Source organism: Ursus maritimus, unplaced genomic scaffold (assembly GCF_017311325.1).
Source record: "Ursus maritimus isolate PB19 unplaced genomic scaffold, ASM1731132v1 scaffold_8, whole genome shotgun sequence".
NCBI classification, from domain to species: domain Eukaryota; kingdom Metazoa; phylum Chordata; class Mammalia; order Carnivora; family Ursidae; genus Ursus; species Ursus maritimus.
This window is the reverse complement of record NW_024426996.1, coordinates 75,465,906-75,485,890: the sequence shown is the minus strand read 5'-3', so window position 1 is coordinate 75,485,890 and position 19,985 is coordinate 75,465,906. Positions and strand designations below refer to the sequence as shown.

Sequence of the window (19,985 nt, the reverse complement as noted above, 5' to 3'; positions counted from 1 at the left end):
GGGGGGGGGGGGGGGGGGGGGGGATGGACAATAATAAAGGCCGAGAAACCTCTGGTGGACCGGTGACCAGAATACCCTGAGAGACACGGGCCGAGCCTCTCGGGTCCCCCTCTGTGAGAGCTGCACCAGGGGTGAACACAGTCCTCTCTCTCCTGCCTCTGCCCTCCAGACCCAGAGGGTCGTACTACAAACCCACAGAGCAGGGGACCCCGGCAATCTGTTCTGTGCCGCCTTCTACCGGCCCTCCCATCTGGCTGCGGGTGACACTGAGACAGGAGAATTTCAGATCTACCCTGGACAGACATGGTCCCTCCCGGGTCCATGAGCCACGTGTGACTACAGACTTTGAAGCGAGCTATTGCCACATGTAGAAAAAATACGTTTGGCTAAATAAAGCTTACTATTAAGAATAATTTCACTTTTTTTTTTTTCTTTAAACGGGGCTGCTAGAAACACGGGAGGTCCACAGGAGGCTCTGTTACCCTCCCACTGAACACTGCCCATCGCAGAGAGAGAACCTGGTCAGCAGTTTCATTTAGGGGGTGGGGTGGTGGAAGGGAAAGTGCTGTGGTCTGAATGTTTGTGTCTGCCCCCCAAAACTGTATGCCGAAAACCTAATCCCCAAGGCCGTGGTATCAAGAGGCAGGGCCGTGGAAGAGCTGAGGGCAGGAAGGGGATCAGTGGCTTATTAAACAACCACGGCCCACTGCCCTTCCCCTGCGCGAGGCCCAGTACAAAGTCTCTGACCCGGAAGAGCTCCCCCACGCCCCAGCCATGCTGACCCCCTATCCGGGAATTCAGCCTCCTGAGCAGTGAGCAGTAATTCTGTGGTTTATAAGCCGCCCAGTCGGTGGAACTTTCTTATGGAAGCCCAACGGGCTAAGAAGAGATGTCAAGAGGGACCCCCATGTGCTAAGGTATGTGCCTGGTGAATGGAGGCCACCTACTCTCACGCTGGGACTCGTGCATCGTTGATCCCTCTGTGTGTCTAGCAGGGGCCGGCAGAATGAGCACCATGCCTCTCTGGGGTAACTTCCCGGAAGCACAGATGGGACACTCAGGCTTGGGGACAGGTTCTCTGGGGCTGCCTGGGGAGCCGAGGTGGGAGCAGAGAGTCACCTTGGATCTTGACCCTGGTCTCGGGGTCACTCAGGGTCCAGACGTACACCATCATGTCCATGCCACCGGAGGCGAAGTGCTCGTTGTCTGGTGACCAGGCCAGGCAGACGATCTTCGCGTGGTGTCCGTAAAATACATTGTTCTCCTAGTCGTGGGTTGAAAACAGGTGGTAGGTCAGGGTTCAGGCCAGAGGGGCGCGTGTCATCTCACCTGCCCTTAAGGGCCAACGCTGACGCAGTACTCTCTCCGCCAGGCACGCCACACGGAGGCCTCACAGGAATCCGAGGTGCCCACTGCTCTGTGAGGAGGCCCAGAGGGCGCGGCCCAGCAGCAGGCAGTAGCCACCGTGCCCCTGGGACCCCGGACAGCCTCCGCCACGGCACCCACCCTGAAGTGCTAGCCCTCGGCCCAGCCAGGGCTCAGAGCAACGCCAACACGAAGGCTCAAGGAGGCCCCGGCTCGGGCAGGTGGTGCTCAGAGCAAGCTCAGGCAGCAGAGGGAGGCCACCGGCCTCTCCCCACGCACACCTGCCGGCTCCTCGCTACTCCGCAGGCTGGGCCGGGGCTGGACGGAGCCTGCGCACTGCAGGACTGGCCCTTTCCTGATGCTGTACGAATGCTTTTTCTTCAAGGCATTCTATTTTCTTAATCCCCAGAAAAGGTCGACCTGATGATGACTGTCAAGTTTGCCTGTTCTGTGCTGTGTTGATCCCTCCCTGTAACTGTCTACTTAGCACGCCGTCAATAAGACTGTGGTGTGTACACGGAATCGCTTACAATGGGATACACACAGAAGCTGGGCAATGTGGCGAGGGAGCAGAAGGACAGCCCCGGGGAGGTGGGGGTTACGTCAGCGGAGGTGCAAGCGTACACCTGCGTTTGGTCAGAAGGACACTGGAGCATCAGACAGACCGAAGAGATGCAAGGCTAGTTAGTGCCTAAGCAGGTGTTTACAGGGAGTGCGGAGAGCCCTGTAATTCAAGTGCACCTGAATTAAGATCACTGGACGGACAACGTAACATGGGGAGACGTTAATAGCAAAACCTAGGTGTAAATGTTCACCTCTGCTGGATTCCAAAACCAACCAAGTGCTGGGGGCTGGCGCGGTGCCGGCCGGGACCAAAGACCCGCCATCATCCTGTGCCCCTGCTCTGGCCGTACCCAGCAAGTGACCGCACCCCTAGTGAAGCTGTCTCTGGTCTGTGAACCGGGGCAAATGGACCGCTGTCGGCCCTCGGCTGTTTCCCCCATGCCCTGGTGCCTCTGCACCCTGGCCCGCCCTCGCCAGCCCGTGGCTCAGCGCCCCCACACGCGAGGCAGCGCCGGGCTGATCCACGCTCATCTTCACGAGACCTCAACGGTAATGAGACTCGAGAAGAAAATCTAGTTTCAGCCCTTCGACAGAGAAGCAGCCAGGAAGTCACTGAGCCGGGCAGCCCAGGTGAACCAATCAGCATGTCTTCATAGCAAGCCTGACGCAGCCCAGGGCCCTAACTTTCCGGCGACTGTTCTACCTCACACCACCATGAGCTCCTGGACGACAGGTGCACCTCCTTGTCTCACACCATTCAGCTCTGCGAGCAAGGAAGCCACGTAGTCTCAAGTGACTGCCAGGTTGATGACAGGGGGGAGAGGCCACGGCCCCCACCCGCCATCCGCACTGCCCAGCACGGGGACAGGGCCGCCCCGGCCGCCCACTCACCGAGTAGCCGTCAGCAACACTGAAGACCGTGACCACTTTGCTGGCGTCGCACACGGCGAGGAAGGCGCCATCGTGGGAATACGCGACATCGGTCACGGGGCCCTTGGCCTCCAGGAGCTTGCCCTCGTCCTTCAGCGTGGTGCCTAGGATGGAGTACAAGCGGACATTCCCGTCCTGCAAGAGGACAGAGGGCCAGTGAGTCACTTCCAGATGTGCACCACTGCAGGAGCGCGCGTCCACGCGCGCTCCCGATACCCTCCTAAAACCCTTCAGCAGCTCCCACGGCCTGCTCGGCATAGTGGCAAGCATTACTCAGGAACATAATTAAAATGCTGAACGCTAGCTGCCCCCAATTCTGGTTCTGTGTGTCTGGTGTTCAGGACTCTGCCTTTCTCCTTAAACGCTCCAGTAAGTTCCAACGCAGCTGTTCACAGGGCAAACTCTGAGAAGTATCTATACACGTTTGCATGGCAGTGAGGGCCCCTGGTCTGGCTCTGTCACCCCTGGCCACACTGCCTGCCCCCTGTGCTCTGTACCCACACTGCCCTTCCCAGCGCCCTGGAGGTTCCTTCCAGCACCGACTCGCTCTCTGACCAAGCCCCGTCTGTCCAACCTGCCGTCTCCTAGCGAGCTCCCCACGCGTGTCGTGAGCCAGGCACCTCTTCACAGGGAGGCGCGCCTGCTCTTCCAGAGGGCAGCTGCCACTTAGCCCATGGGCTGATCACCTGCCCAGGGGTCCTCTAGCCTGGGATGCCCGTGGGATGCCCAAGCGCCCGGCTCTACCCAGCTCTCCTCAGCCAGAGCCTCTAAGGGGTGTCTGGACAGCTCTGCTGGCAGTTCTGCCCGTACTGTGGGAGCCCAGCCAGGTAGGCGGATACATCTTGGGCACCTGCCCTCCAGGCCAGGGACCTCCCCATTTCATGCCCCCAGAGACTTGTCCAGGGCCTGAAAAGTGCCACACACGGTGGAATGAACCCGTGAAGGTGGCACGGATGGACAGACAGAAGGAACCAGGACAGGTGGTGTCCTTGTGACTGCCCGAGGCTGCCCTGGAAGGAGGAAGATCAAGGACCAGCCTGCCCTCTGGGGACAGCTGAGCTGTCTGAGTGGCAAAGATCATCTAAGGTCTCCTAGCTCCGTCCACGACACAGCCTGGCTCTGCCTCCAACAGAGGAGAGCGGCCATGTACAACCCCTGCAGGGGCTGTGAGTGCAGAAGTCCTTGAGATCACGTGACGAGCACACCGCAGTGGGAGTCTGGGCTCCAGCGTCCTGTGAGTACTGCCCACAAGGGAGGCACTGTCAGGAAGGAACGGCCACACTCGCAGACTGCACACAGAGGATGTCACAGGAGGGACACAGCACCAATATCCACCACCACGCTAACGACGCGACGGGACGGCCACTTGCCCGCATGTCACTAAAATAAACCAAGACTACCAGTATGTGGGGGACAACAGGGAAACTTGGTATAAACACAGGAGTGTCCTGTGTGATCACGGAGACTCACAGGCCTGGGGCTGGCAGACAACCAGGAAGAGGAAAGCTGCCAAGACCTTGACGTGGGAGTTGAGGGGATGACGAGATAGCCATCTCTCCTTCTTAAGTGGAAAAAAGGTAAACGTCTAGTAAGCAGGACATGGTGCTATGGCCGTGCAAGGGGGAACACCAGGTTCAAACCCCACATCTGACTCCGACCTCCTGCCCCAGGACCATGGCTGTGAACTCCTCCCTAGAAAAGGGAAGGCTGTTTCTCAAAACATGCCAGAGGGCAGGTATTCGGGAAAGGAGGAGTGACAGGCCCAGAAGGGACCGCCAGCACTGTGGGGGTGCTGGCCTACAGGGACAGTTCTGGGCAGAGCACTGCAGGAGAGCAGGGCCAACGGGAACCCTGTGGGAGGCAGTGGGGCTGCTGCCCTGTCCGGGGCTTGGCTGGGCTGCTTGGCAGGCGGGGATGCAGTGCCTCGTGGAGGGGCAGCCACACAGACGGGACACACCTTACTCGTCTGGGACAACCAGCGAAGTCCACGTGTCTCACAGCCATGGCAACACAGAGGAAGAGCGACAGTGCAAGGGCCGACAAGCCCTGCTCTCCGTGTCTGGGCAGTGGTGGCTCGACACTGTGCCCACGGGCTCCCTGGGGGAAGGAACAGCCTGTGGCCGTGGTGGGGGGGCTCCCTCACCCGCTCAGGCAGGCACTCTGACCTGCTGTCAGAGCGCCCAGGGGCCTGTCTGGCTGGTCCTCCTCCAGGCTGGAGGCGGGGGCAGCAAGGACCATTTCTGAGACTGGAGGTGGGACTGCCTGGGGGGGGCAAGTGGAGTGGCCAGTGCCGAGCTGATGCGTCCCACAGGCCAGCTACTGGGCCAAGCCCTGCCCGCAGACCAGTCTTTCCTCAGCCCTCACGCCGGCTCTGCGCAAACGGCCACGGGCCTCTCTGTGGGCAGCTGGCCCCTGGGGTCCTCGAGCAGCTGGGGAGCAGGCGGTTTCACAGAAGGCACCTGCAGGTGACCCGGCAGGCACTGCCCAACGCTGGCTTCCATCCCTGGGGGCGAAGTCTGCCATCTCGGCTGCAGAACTCCTTCATCAGGGCACCTGAGCCCCCCAGGGCCAGATGGGACAAAGGGAGCCGGTCTGTAAAGCACTCAGGACTTGGCCTGGCAGGCAGGGACCACTGGGTCCCCGAGGCTTTCGGTTTAGAGGGGCGGGAGCACCACACTCTGCAGGACAGCGTAAGCGCGGAAGGAAAACCCTGGACCCATCCGGTTACTGCCGCTTTTCAGGTGTCAGCAATCTTCCTGTCATGCTCCTACCTACAACCCGCCAGCCCAGCTCCTCCACGCTGGTCCTCTCTGAACACGCTAAGTCACGTGTGCCCCAAGCACTCACGTGGTTGACGGCCCAGCGGTCCCCCCTGCTGAGTGCTCCCAGCCCAGCCCCCTCTCGTTGCGCGGGCCCTTGGTCTCCCACCACTTTCCTGCTGATCTGCCTCGGGACAGCTCCGCACTCACGCAGCCCGTGTCACCCCCAAACCGCCCAGACAGCCGGGGTCAGAGGACATGCGGGACAGGAGACTCACCGTGCCCCCGATAGCCACTGTGTCACCGCTGGGGTGCACCGCTACCACTTCGGGCTCGTAGCCGGGGCTGTCAATGCTGAAGCACTTCTTCTGATCCTTGAGCAGGACGATCTGAAAATCAGACAGCAGTCAGGGCACCGAGGCCGGGGACAGACCGCTGGCTGCTGGGGGCGGGGGCCCTGTGACCCTGCGTTGTGCTTCCTCCCTCGTCAGCCACTGGGAACCGTAACTGCTCCCAGTCACAGTCATAACAACTATCGGCTGCTGTCATCGTCACCACGAGCACCAACTTCTCGGGAAACGTCCTGACGTCAGACCTTTCCTTCCTTGCATCACACAGTGAAGGGGCTCTGCTGAACGGCCTTCTCGTGAGGTTCGAGGGACACAGCGTTTAGAAGAGCAAGGCTCTAAAGCAGCACCGGGAATACCCCGGACACGCCGGATTCTAAGTTCTGGCATCCGAGGTCCAAAGCAAGCCCCGTCGCAGCTCCGACGCGCAGCACGTGAACATCCTACATGTGCCGTGAGCGGCTCCCACACCTGGGGAGGCAGCGCTGGCACCCGTCTTCCAGACCAAAACTGTGTCCCAGGTGCACAGCAAGGCGGCCAGAAGCTCAGCCCCAGCCAGCACCTGGCTCACTTCCCTCCGCCTCGGGCGGGGGCAGGGCGGAGTCCCCAGGCAGGGCTGGGTGCCCGGGTGACCAGGCCAACGGAGGGCCCAGCGGACAGACCAGCTGGGGCTTGAGCCTGGCTCAGCTGCTTACTGCCTGTGGGGACAGCTCTGTCCTGAACCTCAGCTTCCAAGGCAGAAGAACCTGCCAGTGCCTACATGTCGCAAAGCCGGAATTCGACGTTCAGAGTAAATAAAGTCCCTAATGAATGTGCTGCACACGCTTCGGCCCTGGAGATGGCAGAACATGTGGGGAGTCATACAGCTCCAAGACTCAGGGCTGTGGCCCGGCAGGCGCCCCCGGGCTGACGGACACCCAGGGAGGCTAATGCCCGACAGCCGGGCCCTCTGGCAGCCGCAGACCCTGGGCAAGCAACCGACCCTCCCTGGGCCTCTTTCCCCTTGTCTGTAAAGCGGGTAGGACGTGTCTACCGGAGAGGACTGACTGACTGAACACGCGTGCACGTGGAACTTGGACAGACACGTATCAGAGCTCGGCCGAACAGGAGGCCAGGGGAGGTCAGAGGCCGCGCCCCGCCAGCTCCGTTCTGCCGCCCAGTCCTCCCCGCCACACTGAAGCGGACCGTACCTGGCCGATGCACACGACCACAGCGTAGCCTCCGGGGCCCACAGCCACGCACTTGGGTTGGACGTCCATCTTCACGACTCCCTGCCCGCTGGTGGAGACAAGGGAAAACGTGTTACGCCCACCTCACGGGGGCGTGATGTGTGTGTTGGGCACACGCTCACTGCACACCCACAGCAGCTCAGGGGTCAGGAAGCGGAGAAGCTACTCCAGCCACACTGAGAGAGCCATGTGCTAGAACCCGGGACCAGTGAGAAAGGACCCCCTGCCCCAGGGAAAGAGATTGGAAATCACGCGGGGGCTGGCGGACCCGATCCCACTCTCATCCTGAGTCCACCGGCCACAGACCCTGGCGATCCCTGGGTACAGAAGGAACTGAGCCCACCTCCCGCTCCCACAGTCACAGCCACTCTGCTCAGCAGGGTGACTCTCCTGAGGAAGCAGATACTTTCACAGATGAGAATCAGGTCTTTGTTTTTGGCTAATGCCATGAAAACATGCCCTGGAAAATCTTGCACACACAAAAAAACTTCTTGAAAATAGTAAACTAAGGAAAATCCCATGTGACCGGGCCAAGCGTGGGGTCCCTGCGGCTCAGGTCACCAGACTGTGGCTGTGCCTCGGGGTCTCTCTCCTGTGAGGCCGAGGGCGCAGCTCTGCGTGCAGTGGGAAGGCTCTCGCAAGGGCCGTGCTAATGCAGGGCAGCACGGGGCAGCAGCACAGAGGACGGCCAGGGCCTGGACACCGGTTCTGGGGCACCTTGGTGGGGGTGGGAGCTGCAGGTTCCCAGCCCGTACTTCCACGACCAGACCCTGCTCTCCCCCTCCTCACCCTGCACAGGAAGCCACAGGTTGTTAACAATTATGTCCCGGAGCCAAGGACGGCCAGTTCAAGGCACCGGAGCAAAACCACACCACGCTGCCGCTTCCTCAGAGCACCTCCCATGTGCAGGGAGCTGTGAGGGCCTTTGGGCCTTCCCAACAGCCCGCAAGGCCGGCTTCTCTGTCCCCTTCCTTGGCTGATGAGGAATAGAACGAGGAGGGCATCTGGGCTGAGATGTTCCGCCTGGTTCCCAGGCAGAGTCTACACAGGTCACCGTCCACACGGGCCACCTGGACTCTCACCCGGCCCCCAGCCGAGGGCCTGGCCACAGGAGTCGTCGAGGGAGAGCAGTGAGAAGGGCCAAGTGCCACTGAGAGCCAGAAGCAGTGCGAGCAAAGGGCCCCCGTTCCGGGGTGCACCGTGGCCCCGGCCCCCGGCAGCCCTCACCTGTAGTCCCGCAGCGTGAGGTTGGTGTACCGCACCGTGTCGTCCATGCTGCAGCTCACCAGCTGCCCCGACTCGTCCACCGTCATCCTGGACACCTGGTTCGTGTGGCCCTTCCCGGCGAAGGAGTCATTCTCCCCCGTCTCTGAATCCCAGTAATGTGGGGCGGGGTTAAGGAAAAGCCGCCTCCAGGACACGGGGCAGGCCCCACCGGGGAGGCATGGCCGTCCCGCCTCCAGGGCCTCGACTTGGGACGGGGCTGGGAACACAGGGCCCGAGGGGACGTCTAGGGCAAGTGTAAGTCCGAATTCCAGAACAGTCGTCCTGGTGACCGGCAGCGGGCCACTGAGGACACGCCGAGCAGTGCAGCCGGACCACCTGCAGCAGCGCCGTGCACGGCCAGGCGACGCGGCATGATGTGTGCGGTCCCCGCGGGCTACTGGTGCACACAGACCGCAGCCTGGCCGCGGCGGCCTCCGTGGGGAGGAAACGGCCTCTCACTGGGCACCGAGCCCATGCTTCACTCCACGTCCTGAGTGCTGACAAGCCTGGGGCCGTCAGCACGAGGCCGGCTGCGCCTCCCCGCTCGGAGGACGGCTGGCCAGGGGCCGCCCGGCAGCAGCACGGGGCTGACCCACCTTGGCGGAGTTTACACACCATGAGTTTGAGGTGCTCAGGGGGAGGGGGTGTTTTAAGTGAGATTTCCAGGAGGAAATCTCATCTCAAACGCAGATTACTGTTGCCTCTACAACGCCACAGGTAGGCTCCACGGCTGACATGCTCTCGTGATGGAGACCCCAGCGCTGGATACCCAAGGACACACAGACACTGAGCATCAGAGTTCGCGCCAGGGTGCACCGGTGCTGGGCCTGGGGAAGATCTGGAAGAGGCGGCGTCGCACCAGGAGGGGAGCCACGCCAGGGCAGCTGAAGACAACATGACTGCAGACTGGCACGCCGCTCCAGGAGGGACAGACCCTAGAGCCTTCTCTGCCCCTGATGACAATGCAGCCCCACCATACACTACCCTCCTTACATTTAATGCGGTGGCGGGTGACTCATCTGTCCTTCTACCCCAGGGCTGTGGGGAGACCTCCCTAGCTGGCGCTGTCTTGTGAAAACCGCAAAGCCCTGCAGGGCTGAGTCAGCCTACACCCCAGCACCCCACAGACAACAGTCCTGGGAGGAGGGGGAGCCCCAGGCCACACACACAGTGGGGGCTGTAGGGGCTGCTTCACATGCCTCCAGGGAAAGTCTCACTGGACTGCACAGAACCTCAGCAGAAGGGACATTCGGGTTCCAGTCCCAGCTGTGGCTGACCAGTGGTGTGACCCTGGGGAAGGCACTCGAGCATTCTGAGCTTCTGTTCTCTGTTTTTAAAACAACGGGACAGTACTGACAGGTTCTAGGTCCTACAGAATCCTAAGACTCCTGACTCACGGCTTGTGGGAGGGATCAGGCAGCACTCGGGGCCCAGGCGGGAGCAGCAGCTCGATTCAGAGTTGAACAGCGACTTACAGCTGCACAGAGAAGTGACCCATCGGGTCAAGGCTGCAGCCTGGAGCCAGGGGCCCCCAGCGTGGACACACCCGGTGGTCGGAGCCCTGCTGCTGCCACCTGGCAGGCCTGGCCCCTGGCTCCATGGGGACAGAACACTCCCACCTCTCCTGCCAGTGGTCCCGGAGCCAGCTCTGTAAGCCAAAGGATATTAATGTGTCCGTCGTGGCTCCCGGAGTAGATGTAGGACTTGCCGCCGTTTTTATGCACCGTCAGACACTGGATGGATTTGCTGTGACCCTGCGGAGGAGATGGACGGGGCGGGCTGAGCTGAGAACACGCCATTCTGCCTCTGCAACCTGCCAACCGCCCTCCACTGACTGTGCCCCTAGGGAATGAGGCAGAGACCCTCCACATCGCGGCTGACATCGGTGCCAAGACCCTGCAACCCCCCGTGTGCCCGGAAACCCCTTCCATGAGCGGCGAGGCCAGCGCTTCCCCAGCTGACTGGCCATCTGACAAAACCTCATCAGGCAGCCCTCCCTCCCGGCACCCAACCCCAACCCGGGCCGAGGACGGGATCTCATAAAGCCCCAGGTGCCAGGGGCGTGCTCTGAGCAACTGACCCTGGCAGTGCCCCGAACGGGGGAAATGCTGCTCACGCCCGGCACACGACGGGGAGCCCCAACCCCGAGCTGAGCCTCCAGGGTGGGGAAGCAGCAGTAAACAGGATCAGTCACAGGAGGGCCGAATGCTCAGAGGCACGTGGGGAGACATCCGGGCCCTGCAGGGACCCAGACAGCAGCGGAACACAGGAAGAGCTCCCAGCCACCCAGAGAGAGACCCAGACAGTCCCGGGGTGCTACTGACAATCTGTTCTCTCCCCAGAACCAGAACATACAACTCTAGCTTCAACTCTTGGCTTGTGAGGAGGCTTCTGCTCTCCCAGCACACCCCGCCCCACCCAAGCTGTCAGAGGGCCCTGAAGCCCAAAACCTCCCTGACTGGCAACATGACGGGCACAGACGACTCCTCTATAGCCAGACCCCCCGGCTAGGGGAACATGTAACCTCGCTGTTAACTGCTGCCGAGGGCCTGGGGTGGGCAGGTCTCTGGTCCTTCCCAGCCATGCTCCGCTGCCAGGTGGCACAATTCTGCACAGGCCTCGTCCCGGGGGCTTCCCAAGCATCCCGCAGGGTTCCACTTATTGCCACAATGTGACAACAGTCTTCTAAGAAAGGTGCACACAGTTCTCAGGGGACACACTGCGTCCTTTCCACCTCACGTCTCCTAGGACAAAGTCCACCAGACCTGATACTTAACGCGTGGTCCTCAGACGATCCTGATGACTCAGGACCTGCACCCGGGGAGATGCCCGCGGACTCCGTGCACGTGCCCTGTCTGGGGCCACAGTGTCACCCGCGAGCTGGTGAGGAGCCTGAGCTCGCACGGGCCCCGCAGATGCCCACAGGCGAACCCAGCCACCGTGTCTGAACAAGCTGGCTCTTGGCTGAGTCCGACGGACCTTCTAGCATAAGAACCGCTGATCCAGCTACACATCAGAACCCCGGGTGTGCTTTAGGAGTCCCAACAGCTAGAGCCATCCCTACAGGTTCTGCCCAAATCCCTCTGGGGCAGGTCCAGTTGCAAGGCCTCCCGGTCCTCCCTCAGGCTCCCCAGGGATCCATCTCTTTTTCAATCTCAATGTGCAGCAGGGCCGAGCACTCTAGTCTAAGTTTGGCCTTCTCCCGGGCCCCACGTGTGGCTCAGACGCCTCTGCAGTGTGAGATCAGCACCAAGTGCCCCCCGGGTTCCTGCGCACACGCTGCGGTGGGAGCGGGAACAGGAGTTCCCTTTCCCACAAGAGTCCCTGAGCTGGCCTGGGAGAAAACAGAAGCCCAGCCTGTAGTTCCCATGCTTTCAGTGGCCAGCGGGAAACTGCTCTTCTGGGCACAAGTGGGCTCATACCTGAATCTCTGAAGGAATTTTCCCCATGACGTCTGGAGGCCCAGCAAAGTGACTGTGTCCTGCATGCCCCCTCCCCCAGCGCTCCCTGGCTCTGTGCCATATACACCTGCGTAACATAGGCACTGCGCCAGGCTGGGAGCCCATCAAGGAGGAGGTCCCAGTGCCCCGTCCTTAGGGTCAAGCTGGGGGGAGCATCATGGGAGCAGAAGGTGTGGGGCCAGCACTGAGGACAGATGCTGCTGTGACACTAGATCAGTCCTCCCCTGCAAGCCACATCCCCTCTTGAATGGGACACAGTGTCTCCCACCTCAGGCAACGCCTCCCTCAACTCCCAGGCAGAAGCAGGGTCTACAGGGAGCGGCACCAGGGCTGGCCCTGTGCTTGGGGAGCTCCTAGGTCCTCGCCTGGCTGCTGGTCTCCTGAGATACCGAGACCACTCGGGCTGCAGGAAGGAGAAGGCATTCTCCCCCCCCCCCCCAAGAAAAGAAGGGGCACCCAGGGCAGACTCTGGGCATCAGCTGCCCGGAGGAAGCCCTCCAGGTGACAGGGACAGAAGCTGGGGAGGGGTCCTACCACCTCCCACTGCTTGCTGCTGCACGAACTCCCGGCCGGGCACTCGAGCCCTCTATACCTCAGGGACCACCTGTTTCTCCACACTCATTCCCTCCCACGTGCCTTCCCTGCTCGAACCACATAAAACTCAAGGTCTCCTCACACTCCATCCCATGTTCAAGAGCCGCATGATGCCCAGGTCCAGTCCCAAGGCCTCCTGGGCCTCCTGCAGGCTCTCTGCTGGTCCTCCCTGTCTGTGGCGATGCTCCTGGGGCTCCGTGTGCTCCAGCTGTAAGCTCCTGAGGGAGGCTATTCTCCCCAGGACACACGGACTCCTGACAGCAGAGTGAGGGCCTCTGTCCACAGCCCCAAGGCCGAGCCCCCTGATGCTTCTAGAAGCTCAAGGGGAACTCGGCATCAGCCTCCGACTTCTGCTAAACACACACCCCAAAGCAACTAGCATCCTGCCCTTGACCAAACCCCAGGGCCGGTCCCCCGCCTGGCCTCACGCAGGTTCTCCCTCTTGCTCGAGGGGTGCACGCTTCCTCTGACAGCCCTACAGGCAGGTACAGGCAGAGCCACCGCGGCGCAGCCTCACCTTGATGACCCGCAGGGGCTTGCTGGGGTTGTTTTTGTCCAGGTAATTGATGTACCCAGACAGGGAGATGCTGAGGAGGTGGTCCTTCTGCCACAAGCAGCCCAGCTGCTGGTCCAGAACGGTGGAGCCCATTGTAAACGTATTGACGACAGAGTTCACACTGACGTCCCAAATCTTCGAGGTTTTGTCTCCGGAAGCAGAAAGCAAATGGGTGCTATCAGGGCTCCAGCTGATCTACGCAAATGAAAGAGCAGGCCACACGTCAGCGAGCACAGAGTGGGAAAGGGCCTTAGAGAGCGGCCTGTCCACAGCCCCCACTTCTGAGCAGGGAGAAGCCATACCCAGGGGGGACTCGGTGGGGACCCGGTGGGACCAGGGTCCAGGCCCCTGCTCCGGTCACTGGCTTCTCCAGGCCACGACAGCCCTTCTGTGGGACCCAGAAGCTCTCCGCCGCCGCCCCTCCTTCAGCCCCCTCCCACTTCACGCTCCTAACACCGAGTTGTGTACCAACGAGTGCACACACAGACACGGCCCCACCAGTCGCTGGCACGCTCCCACAACACGGATCCGTACTCACAGCGTAAATGCCTCCGTCGTGAGCCTTGCCTCCTCCCAGGGCACACACTTTCTCTCCCGTCTTTCCATCGTAGATGTAGATCTTTCAAGGAACAACGCACATGTGGGTCACAGGTGGGAGGATGCGCTCACCAGCTGGCAGGCGAAATGAGCTCTTCCTCGTCCCTGCTCTACCCTCAAGAGTTTGCTACTGTGACTCTTAAAAAAGGGATCTGAAAACTGTGCTAACGGGTGGAGTCCCAGCTCCGTTTAAAAGGAGAGCGATGGAAAGGGGGCCACTAAGCTGTGATGACACAGCCCGGAACCGAACGCCTTCCAGGAATGGGATGGAGGGAGAGTCCTAGTTCCTCCTGGAAATACCGCTTTGGGAGGTTGGCCTGCCCTCAAGAGCTGGGAGGCGGTCAGATGCGCCCCCACCGCCCCGGGCCCCGGCCCTCACCTGGCCATCCGCGCTGGCAGTGGCAAATCTGTTCCCATCAGGAGAGAATCGCACACAGTTGACAAAGCGGCCGTGGTCCTGCAGGAAAGAGCACAGTTACCCACCTGATGACAGAGGTTCTGGGAAATTCTTTATGAAATATGCAGTCTGCTTCAAACATCTGCTCTGGCTGCCAATGTCAACTGTCCGTCCACAGGATGACCTCAGAGCTCAAATAAAACAAGCCCAAAGCAGCTCCTGACTCACTGGGAGGTATGCTTCAGCCTGCCTGCCTTGGCCCAGGCCTATCTGTGCCCGAAGGCCGTCCCCTGCTAGGCCTCCCGTTCCCATGCTTGTCGGATGTGTGAGTTCCCCCCATCCTCATCCTGCAGAGCCGACAGAGCCCAGACAAAGCCGGCTCTCTTCCCTCAGGGTCCCAGACATAGCTCAAGCCCAGAACCCTAGGCCTCTTCTCCGAGTCTCCAGGGCCCAGCACACAGCAGGTGCTGAGTGGGATCAGGATGGAGCTGGGTTAACAACTGAGGTTTTAAAGAAATTAAATAATGGTCTTGCACTTCTGGGGAGTAAGACTCCAGATGACCTCCAGGGATGATTCCCTTTCCTAAATAAGTAAACAACTCAATCTTTCCTCCACCAAGGGTTTGCAAAAGAAAACATTCTCTAAACACCCCACGTCCCTCCCCCACCTGCAAAAAACACCCCTTAAGTGAACTCTTAACTCTCCTCCAGGTAGGAAGGGTTTAGGGATTCTGTGGGTATAAACACCTAACCTTCAGGAAAGCCCCAGCCCGTCACCTGCCCCCACAGTGCCCTCCAAGGCCAAGCACTGAGTCAACTTAAGTCAGGAGCTGCTTGTGTGAAGGCTCTGCATGCGTGTGTCATGTGAGGGGCTGAGTCGAGCTGAACTGTGCCACCTGTACACGGAAACCTCCTTAGGAAAGAGGGTCTGTGCGGACGCAGTTGAGGTACGATGAGGTCCTTAGGGCGGCCCTAATGCAGTAACTAGTGTGCTCCAATGAGGGAGATCGGGATAGACACAGTCGGGGAGGGAAGAGCAAGTGAAGAAGGGAGACAGACCAGGAGGACGCTCCCTCGAACCAAGGAATGCCAGCGGACAGAATCTGGAAGGAGCGGGGGGGACACAAGCCTGCTGACACCTGATCTCAGGATCTGCCTTCCAGATACGAGAATAAATCCCTGTTGAAGCCCCTGGTTGGTAGTCCTTTGTTACTGGCAGCCGCAGGGAACGAGCCCACGGAACACATCATTTGTAACGTTCCTGTAATGCTAACCCTTCAAGGACGCTGTGCTGCTCACGGCACTGGCGAAGACACTCAGGCCAGGCAGGAGAAATCGGAGCCAGGATCCCAAGGAGGGGAGCCACAGAGCCTGGGTCAGAGGAACCTATGTGTCTGCAAAGTCCAACTGGGAGGCTGAGCAGAACAGTCGCCCCGCAGTTGGGGTGTCCCTGGTGTAGGCAGCTCTCGTCCCACGGAGCCACGATCTCTGCCTGCTGACATTCCCGGCCAGGCACATCGGGCCCCACGCGGTTCAGTCCAGAGCCGGAGCGTAGAGACAGCCCCGCATCTGCTCTTCGGCGACCACACCGCTTCCCCCAGCGGCCAGCACTTCGTCTCGCTGTGAGGGAATCCCCCCACAGGCGCGGGGACAGGAAAGCCCGAGCACTCTGAGCCGAGGGACACGGGTGATCCACACAAGCTGCCTTCATTCCTGCCTCTTCCTGGCGAGCACCGTCGTGGGCTGCAACTCTGCTCTGACTCGTGAGCCTGTCCTCTGGGGCATCATCACCAGTGCCCGTGACGGAGGTGCGATGGGCTCACGGCTTCGGCCTGAACGTGGTGCTGGTTTGGGGACCGCTGGGAGGCAGTTCCCATTACTAACATGCCATCCGGTCTGCAGGGTGACACGGAGGCCACGGACCAGAGTTTCTCGTGTGTGCGCATCTGTGTGAGGGCTGACCTTCCCTGCTGCACGGCGTGGGCTCCATGTTCCAGAGCAGACGCAGTCCACAATCCGAACCACGGTGGAAGGAATCTGCTTCCCAAACTGGGATCTCTCGAGCCCTCCTGACTGCTTCTGTCTTCACCATGGTCACGGGTCACTCACCACCTTACCACTGCGAGGGCCTTAGGGAGCCTCCAGACACCTCCCAGGAGACAACCAGGCCCAGAGAGAACCTGGGTCTCTGGTTTCTCTTCCAGACCTCTGGGCTTGGCTGCACTGGCTCTGGGGCCTGGGCAGGCCGGGCCCCTTCTGGAGGGGAGCCACCCAGGTCAGACCCTTAACTCCCCAGGCCAAATGCCACCGTGGTGCCATCCACCCGGGGCTGCAAGGGAGCCAGCCACGCTCCCCAAGAACTGGAATGCTAAAAGAGCGCACAACGAATGGAGCAGACCCTGGGCTACAGTGTGGGATGCTGATCCCCCTTTGCCAGGCATAAGGAATATGCCATGAGTTCAATGGCCGGCCTCCATTCAATTCCACCAGTTTCGCTGCTTCCCTGAGAGAACAGGAATGTCCCCGTATCCCAAGCCCAGCTCACGGAAGTCAGGTGCCCTCCTGAAGGGCAGCACCAGACACCCAAGCCCCACACCTGCCCATGTCCGCCCTTGCAGAGAGGCCCTCCTCCCCGCTGGAATGCCGCAGGTCCCTGCCCAGGCCCTGGAACAAGGCAGGCTTGTGGGAAAGCCTGGGTTCAGTGAGGGCCAGGAACAGCAGATGCCCCCAGAGGACCAGGCACTGTGTGAACCCAAGGCCTTTGGCTTTAGAAACTCTTCCCTGTCAGCTTTTCCTGCAGCTTGAGCCAAGAGTCCAAAGGAGCAGGAAACTTGATGTCTGCTCCTGAAATAGCGACTTACAGGGAAACAGCAGCGAACAGCCCATTAACCAAAAAAGTGAGGACTAAAAATAGCCTGTTCCACAGGGAGGTGAGGCCTGATTACAAAGAAGGAATGGGTCTGGGGAAACATCCCAGAGGGGGAGGGGTATGGCGAGGGTTCAGACACCCGATGGACCTCTTCTCTGGCTGCCCAACCCAGCCGCGGCTCGCAGCCTGGCCCTCCCCACGCTCCCTGGAGGAGTCACAGCACCATCCCACAGGCCTAGCTCGCTCAGGCCATCCCAATGTGGAAGGCCCTTGGTGTCCGGTCTACACCTGTCTGCCCATCAGTCACGGTCGACATTCACCGGAGCTCTGGCGGTTACTGTGTCAGCAAAGCCCCCCGAAAACCCCCCACTGTCATTCTCTCTCCCCCATCATCACCTGACCCACCATCACCGCCGACACTGAGAACAGAGTTGTGAAGCCATTAGGTAATAAGTAACGTACCTGAGCCCCCGTCACTGATAGGGTCAGAGCACCACCAGGCTCCATGGCCTGACTCCAGCGAGCCCAGGCAGACGAGCTGGTCAGCTCAGGTGTCTCCTCTGGGAGCCCTCCCTGGTTTCACTGGCCCCAGCTGTCCCCTGAACGTACAACTGCTACTAACCCTCACACTGAAATGCCCTGCCCACCTGTCCTGTGCCCCGTCCTGAGCTCGTGGAGGGAGAAACAGGCTCAGACGCCTGGGCCCAGCTCCTCGTCCCCCCTGAGCACAGCACGCGCCCCTACGGCTGGTGCCCTGAAAATGGGTTTCTGTCCTCACCTGCAACACTGCCTCACTCCTCCAGTCAGCCCACCACCCCCTCCACACCTGGCTTCCCCTCACCCCGGGGAGTCTTCCCTGTCACGTGCTTAGAGGGGTAGCGGCACACCTCCGCCTGCTTCAGCTTGGCTGAGAGACACAAAAGTGACCCTGCCCTCTGCCTGCTTCCCCTGCCACCCTGGACACCCTGGCTCAGCAACCACTGTCCTCTGGAGAAAGAGGACCAGAGGAAGGGACAGAAGGCTTGTCCCTGTGAGCCTGGCCAGGCCATGTACCCTGCCATCAGCCATAGCCTGCGCAGGAGACCAGGAACGAAACGGGGGGAAGGAGACCTGCCCCGCTGACCGCAAGCATGACCAGCACTAACGCACCCATAGCTCTCTGAAAAGCAACACTGGCAGATACAAGGGCGGAAGGCGAATGGCTAAGGATGAGGCAGGGCATCTGTGGGCCCAGCCCAGGGCCAGTACAAAGCAGGTACCCGATACACGCCGAAGGGCCGGCAACGGCTGCTTTCTCCCCTGCTGGGAGTCAGGAAACAGGAAAAATACCACCAGAAAATCCTGCATAGCAGAGCTCCAATTCGCCTTAACTGCCTAGAAAGGCAATGCCTCTAATAATAGCCAAGGCAGATTTCTAGCTCAACTCACCTCCGCTGTGTAGAGGGAAGTGGGACACCCCTGCTCAGCGCCGCCCGTGATGGGTAAGACCACACAGGTGGCAGGGGAAAGCCGCTCCGGGAGCGGCAGACACGCTGCACAGCACGGCCGGCTGGAGCGGAGACCAGGTGTCCCCTCTGCCACAGGTGGGCTCCGTCCACGCTCAGAACCTCGGGAAGTTTCCACCTCCAGATCACACAGCCACAGCCTGGACAAGGTGGCCTGGGCCATAGGAGTGCCACCTAAGCAATCGCTGAATTAGATAAACTGTCCTATCGACCACAACACCTGGCTGTGGACACAGTCTTCCCAAGTGCCTGCTCCAGAAGGGCCGTCTGCGGTCGTCCCTGGCAGAAGAGGAAGTGCATGGCCAGAGGGGCGCTGAAACTCGCCCAACGCGCCCATAGGCCAAGTGCACAGACAAGGCGGGCAAGCTAACCATGCATCGGACGCAGGGACGTGCTCGGCGGGAAGAAATTCCTGCTGCAGAGGCAGGAGTAGGTAAGGGCCCACCTGCCCCTTCTTTCTTGGGTCTTCTAAGGGAATCCCAACCTTTGTCCACAGAATGCCAGTGCCAGAGCAGAGACAGTGATGCCTCAAGCCTCCATCCCACACCCGGTCTCCTACGATCCCGGGAAGTCACCTGCCCAGGTGGCCCACGGCATCTGAAATGGGGGGAGACGGGGCGCTATTCCAGTGACGGTTCCTCCACCCCATCTTCCTGCAGCCTCTGCAGCCCACAGCAGGTTCAGGCAAAGGAAAACTAATGCTGGACTGACAGCCCGAGGGCCCAGCAGAGTCTGGCTGAAGCGGGTCCTCACTCCGCTCCAGAGGAATCAGGAGTCTACACTCACTCTGCACAACTTGAGCAGCTGGTTTAAACCAAGCAGCTCAAGAACCAAAGAGAAAAGCGATCAGACCCCCCATGCAAGCCAGCAGGATGGCCAGGCGGGCTGACTCGAGTACATTCGGTCACGCCGGCTTGTCTGAAACACTTTCACCTCCCCTCGGGTACACGCACCACCAGCACTTTATTCCAGCACGTACTGAAACCGAGAGCACAACTCAGTCTCTCCGAAGGCGGCAACTTGAGCTCAACCCCTCTGTGCTCCTGACAAGCTCACCCCTTGTTGGTGAGGGGTGACGGCGAGAAGCTGGAGCCTGGATGGGCAGGCGGCCAGCCACCCGCTCCAGCTGCACTCGAGGGGCTCTGAGGGCAGATACACGTGCTTAAGTCAGACTGACCTACACAGTTGTCAACACTTGACAGGAGATTTGGGTGGGTGTGGGGCCCCGAGTGCTCTCCCCATCCTTTATTCGCTGGCCATCTGAGCCTGTTAGAATCTTCTCCGACAGAAGCCTAAAGAACTCTCGTGGACACACTGATCCGACATTGGCTAGCATCTCACGTCCTCCCACAGGTCTGCGGGGCCAGCAGAGGATGGCGGTCACCGTCCCGTCTACGGAGGGGACCCAGACACACCACTGGCCCATCCAAGGGTCACAGAGCCAGCCAGCGGCGGTGCTGGGCTGCCACCCAGCATCCCTCACTCCTGTCTTCAGCCAGGTCCTGACGCAGGACCCATGGGTGACAGGCTCCACAGGCAGACCTAA

At 60.6% G+C, this 19,985-nt stretch overlaps 1 protein-coding gene across 1 annotated transcript in view; it reads right to left on the bottom strand.

The window, feature by feature from the left end:
- The window catches only part of WDR1 (WD repeat domain 1), a 41,765-nt gene that overhangs the window by 1,401 nt on the left and 20,379 nt on the right, over positions 1 to 19,985 (bottom strand). The window contains exons 6-14 of the mRNA XM_040625128.1: positions 14,048 to 14,125; positions 13,610 to 13,690; positions 13,033 to 13,266; positions 10,127 to 10,214; positions 8,422 to 8,578; positions 7,156 to 7,243; positions 5,897 to 6,007; positions 2,821 to 2,994; positions 1,120 to 1,264 (exon numbers count right to left, since the gene is read on the bottom strand). Coding sequence (XP_040481062.1) covers positions 1,120 to 1,264; positions 2,821 to 2,994; positions 5,897 to 6,007; positions 7,156 to 7,243; positions 8,422 to 8,578; positions 10,127 to 10,214; positions 13,033 to 13,266; positions 13,610 to 13,690; positions 14,048 to 14,125 — 1,156 coding nt within the window. The remainder of the gene's footprint in view (positions 1 to 1,119; positions 1,265 to 2,820; positions 2,995 to 5,896; positions 6,008 to 7,155; positions 7,244 to 8,421; positions 8,579 to 10,126; positions 10,215 to 13,032; positions 13,267 to 13,609; positions 13,691 to 14,047; positions 14,126 to 19,985) is intronic.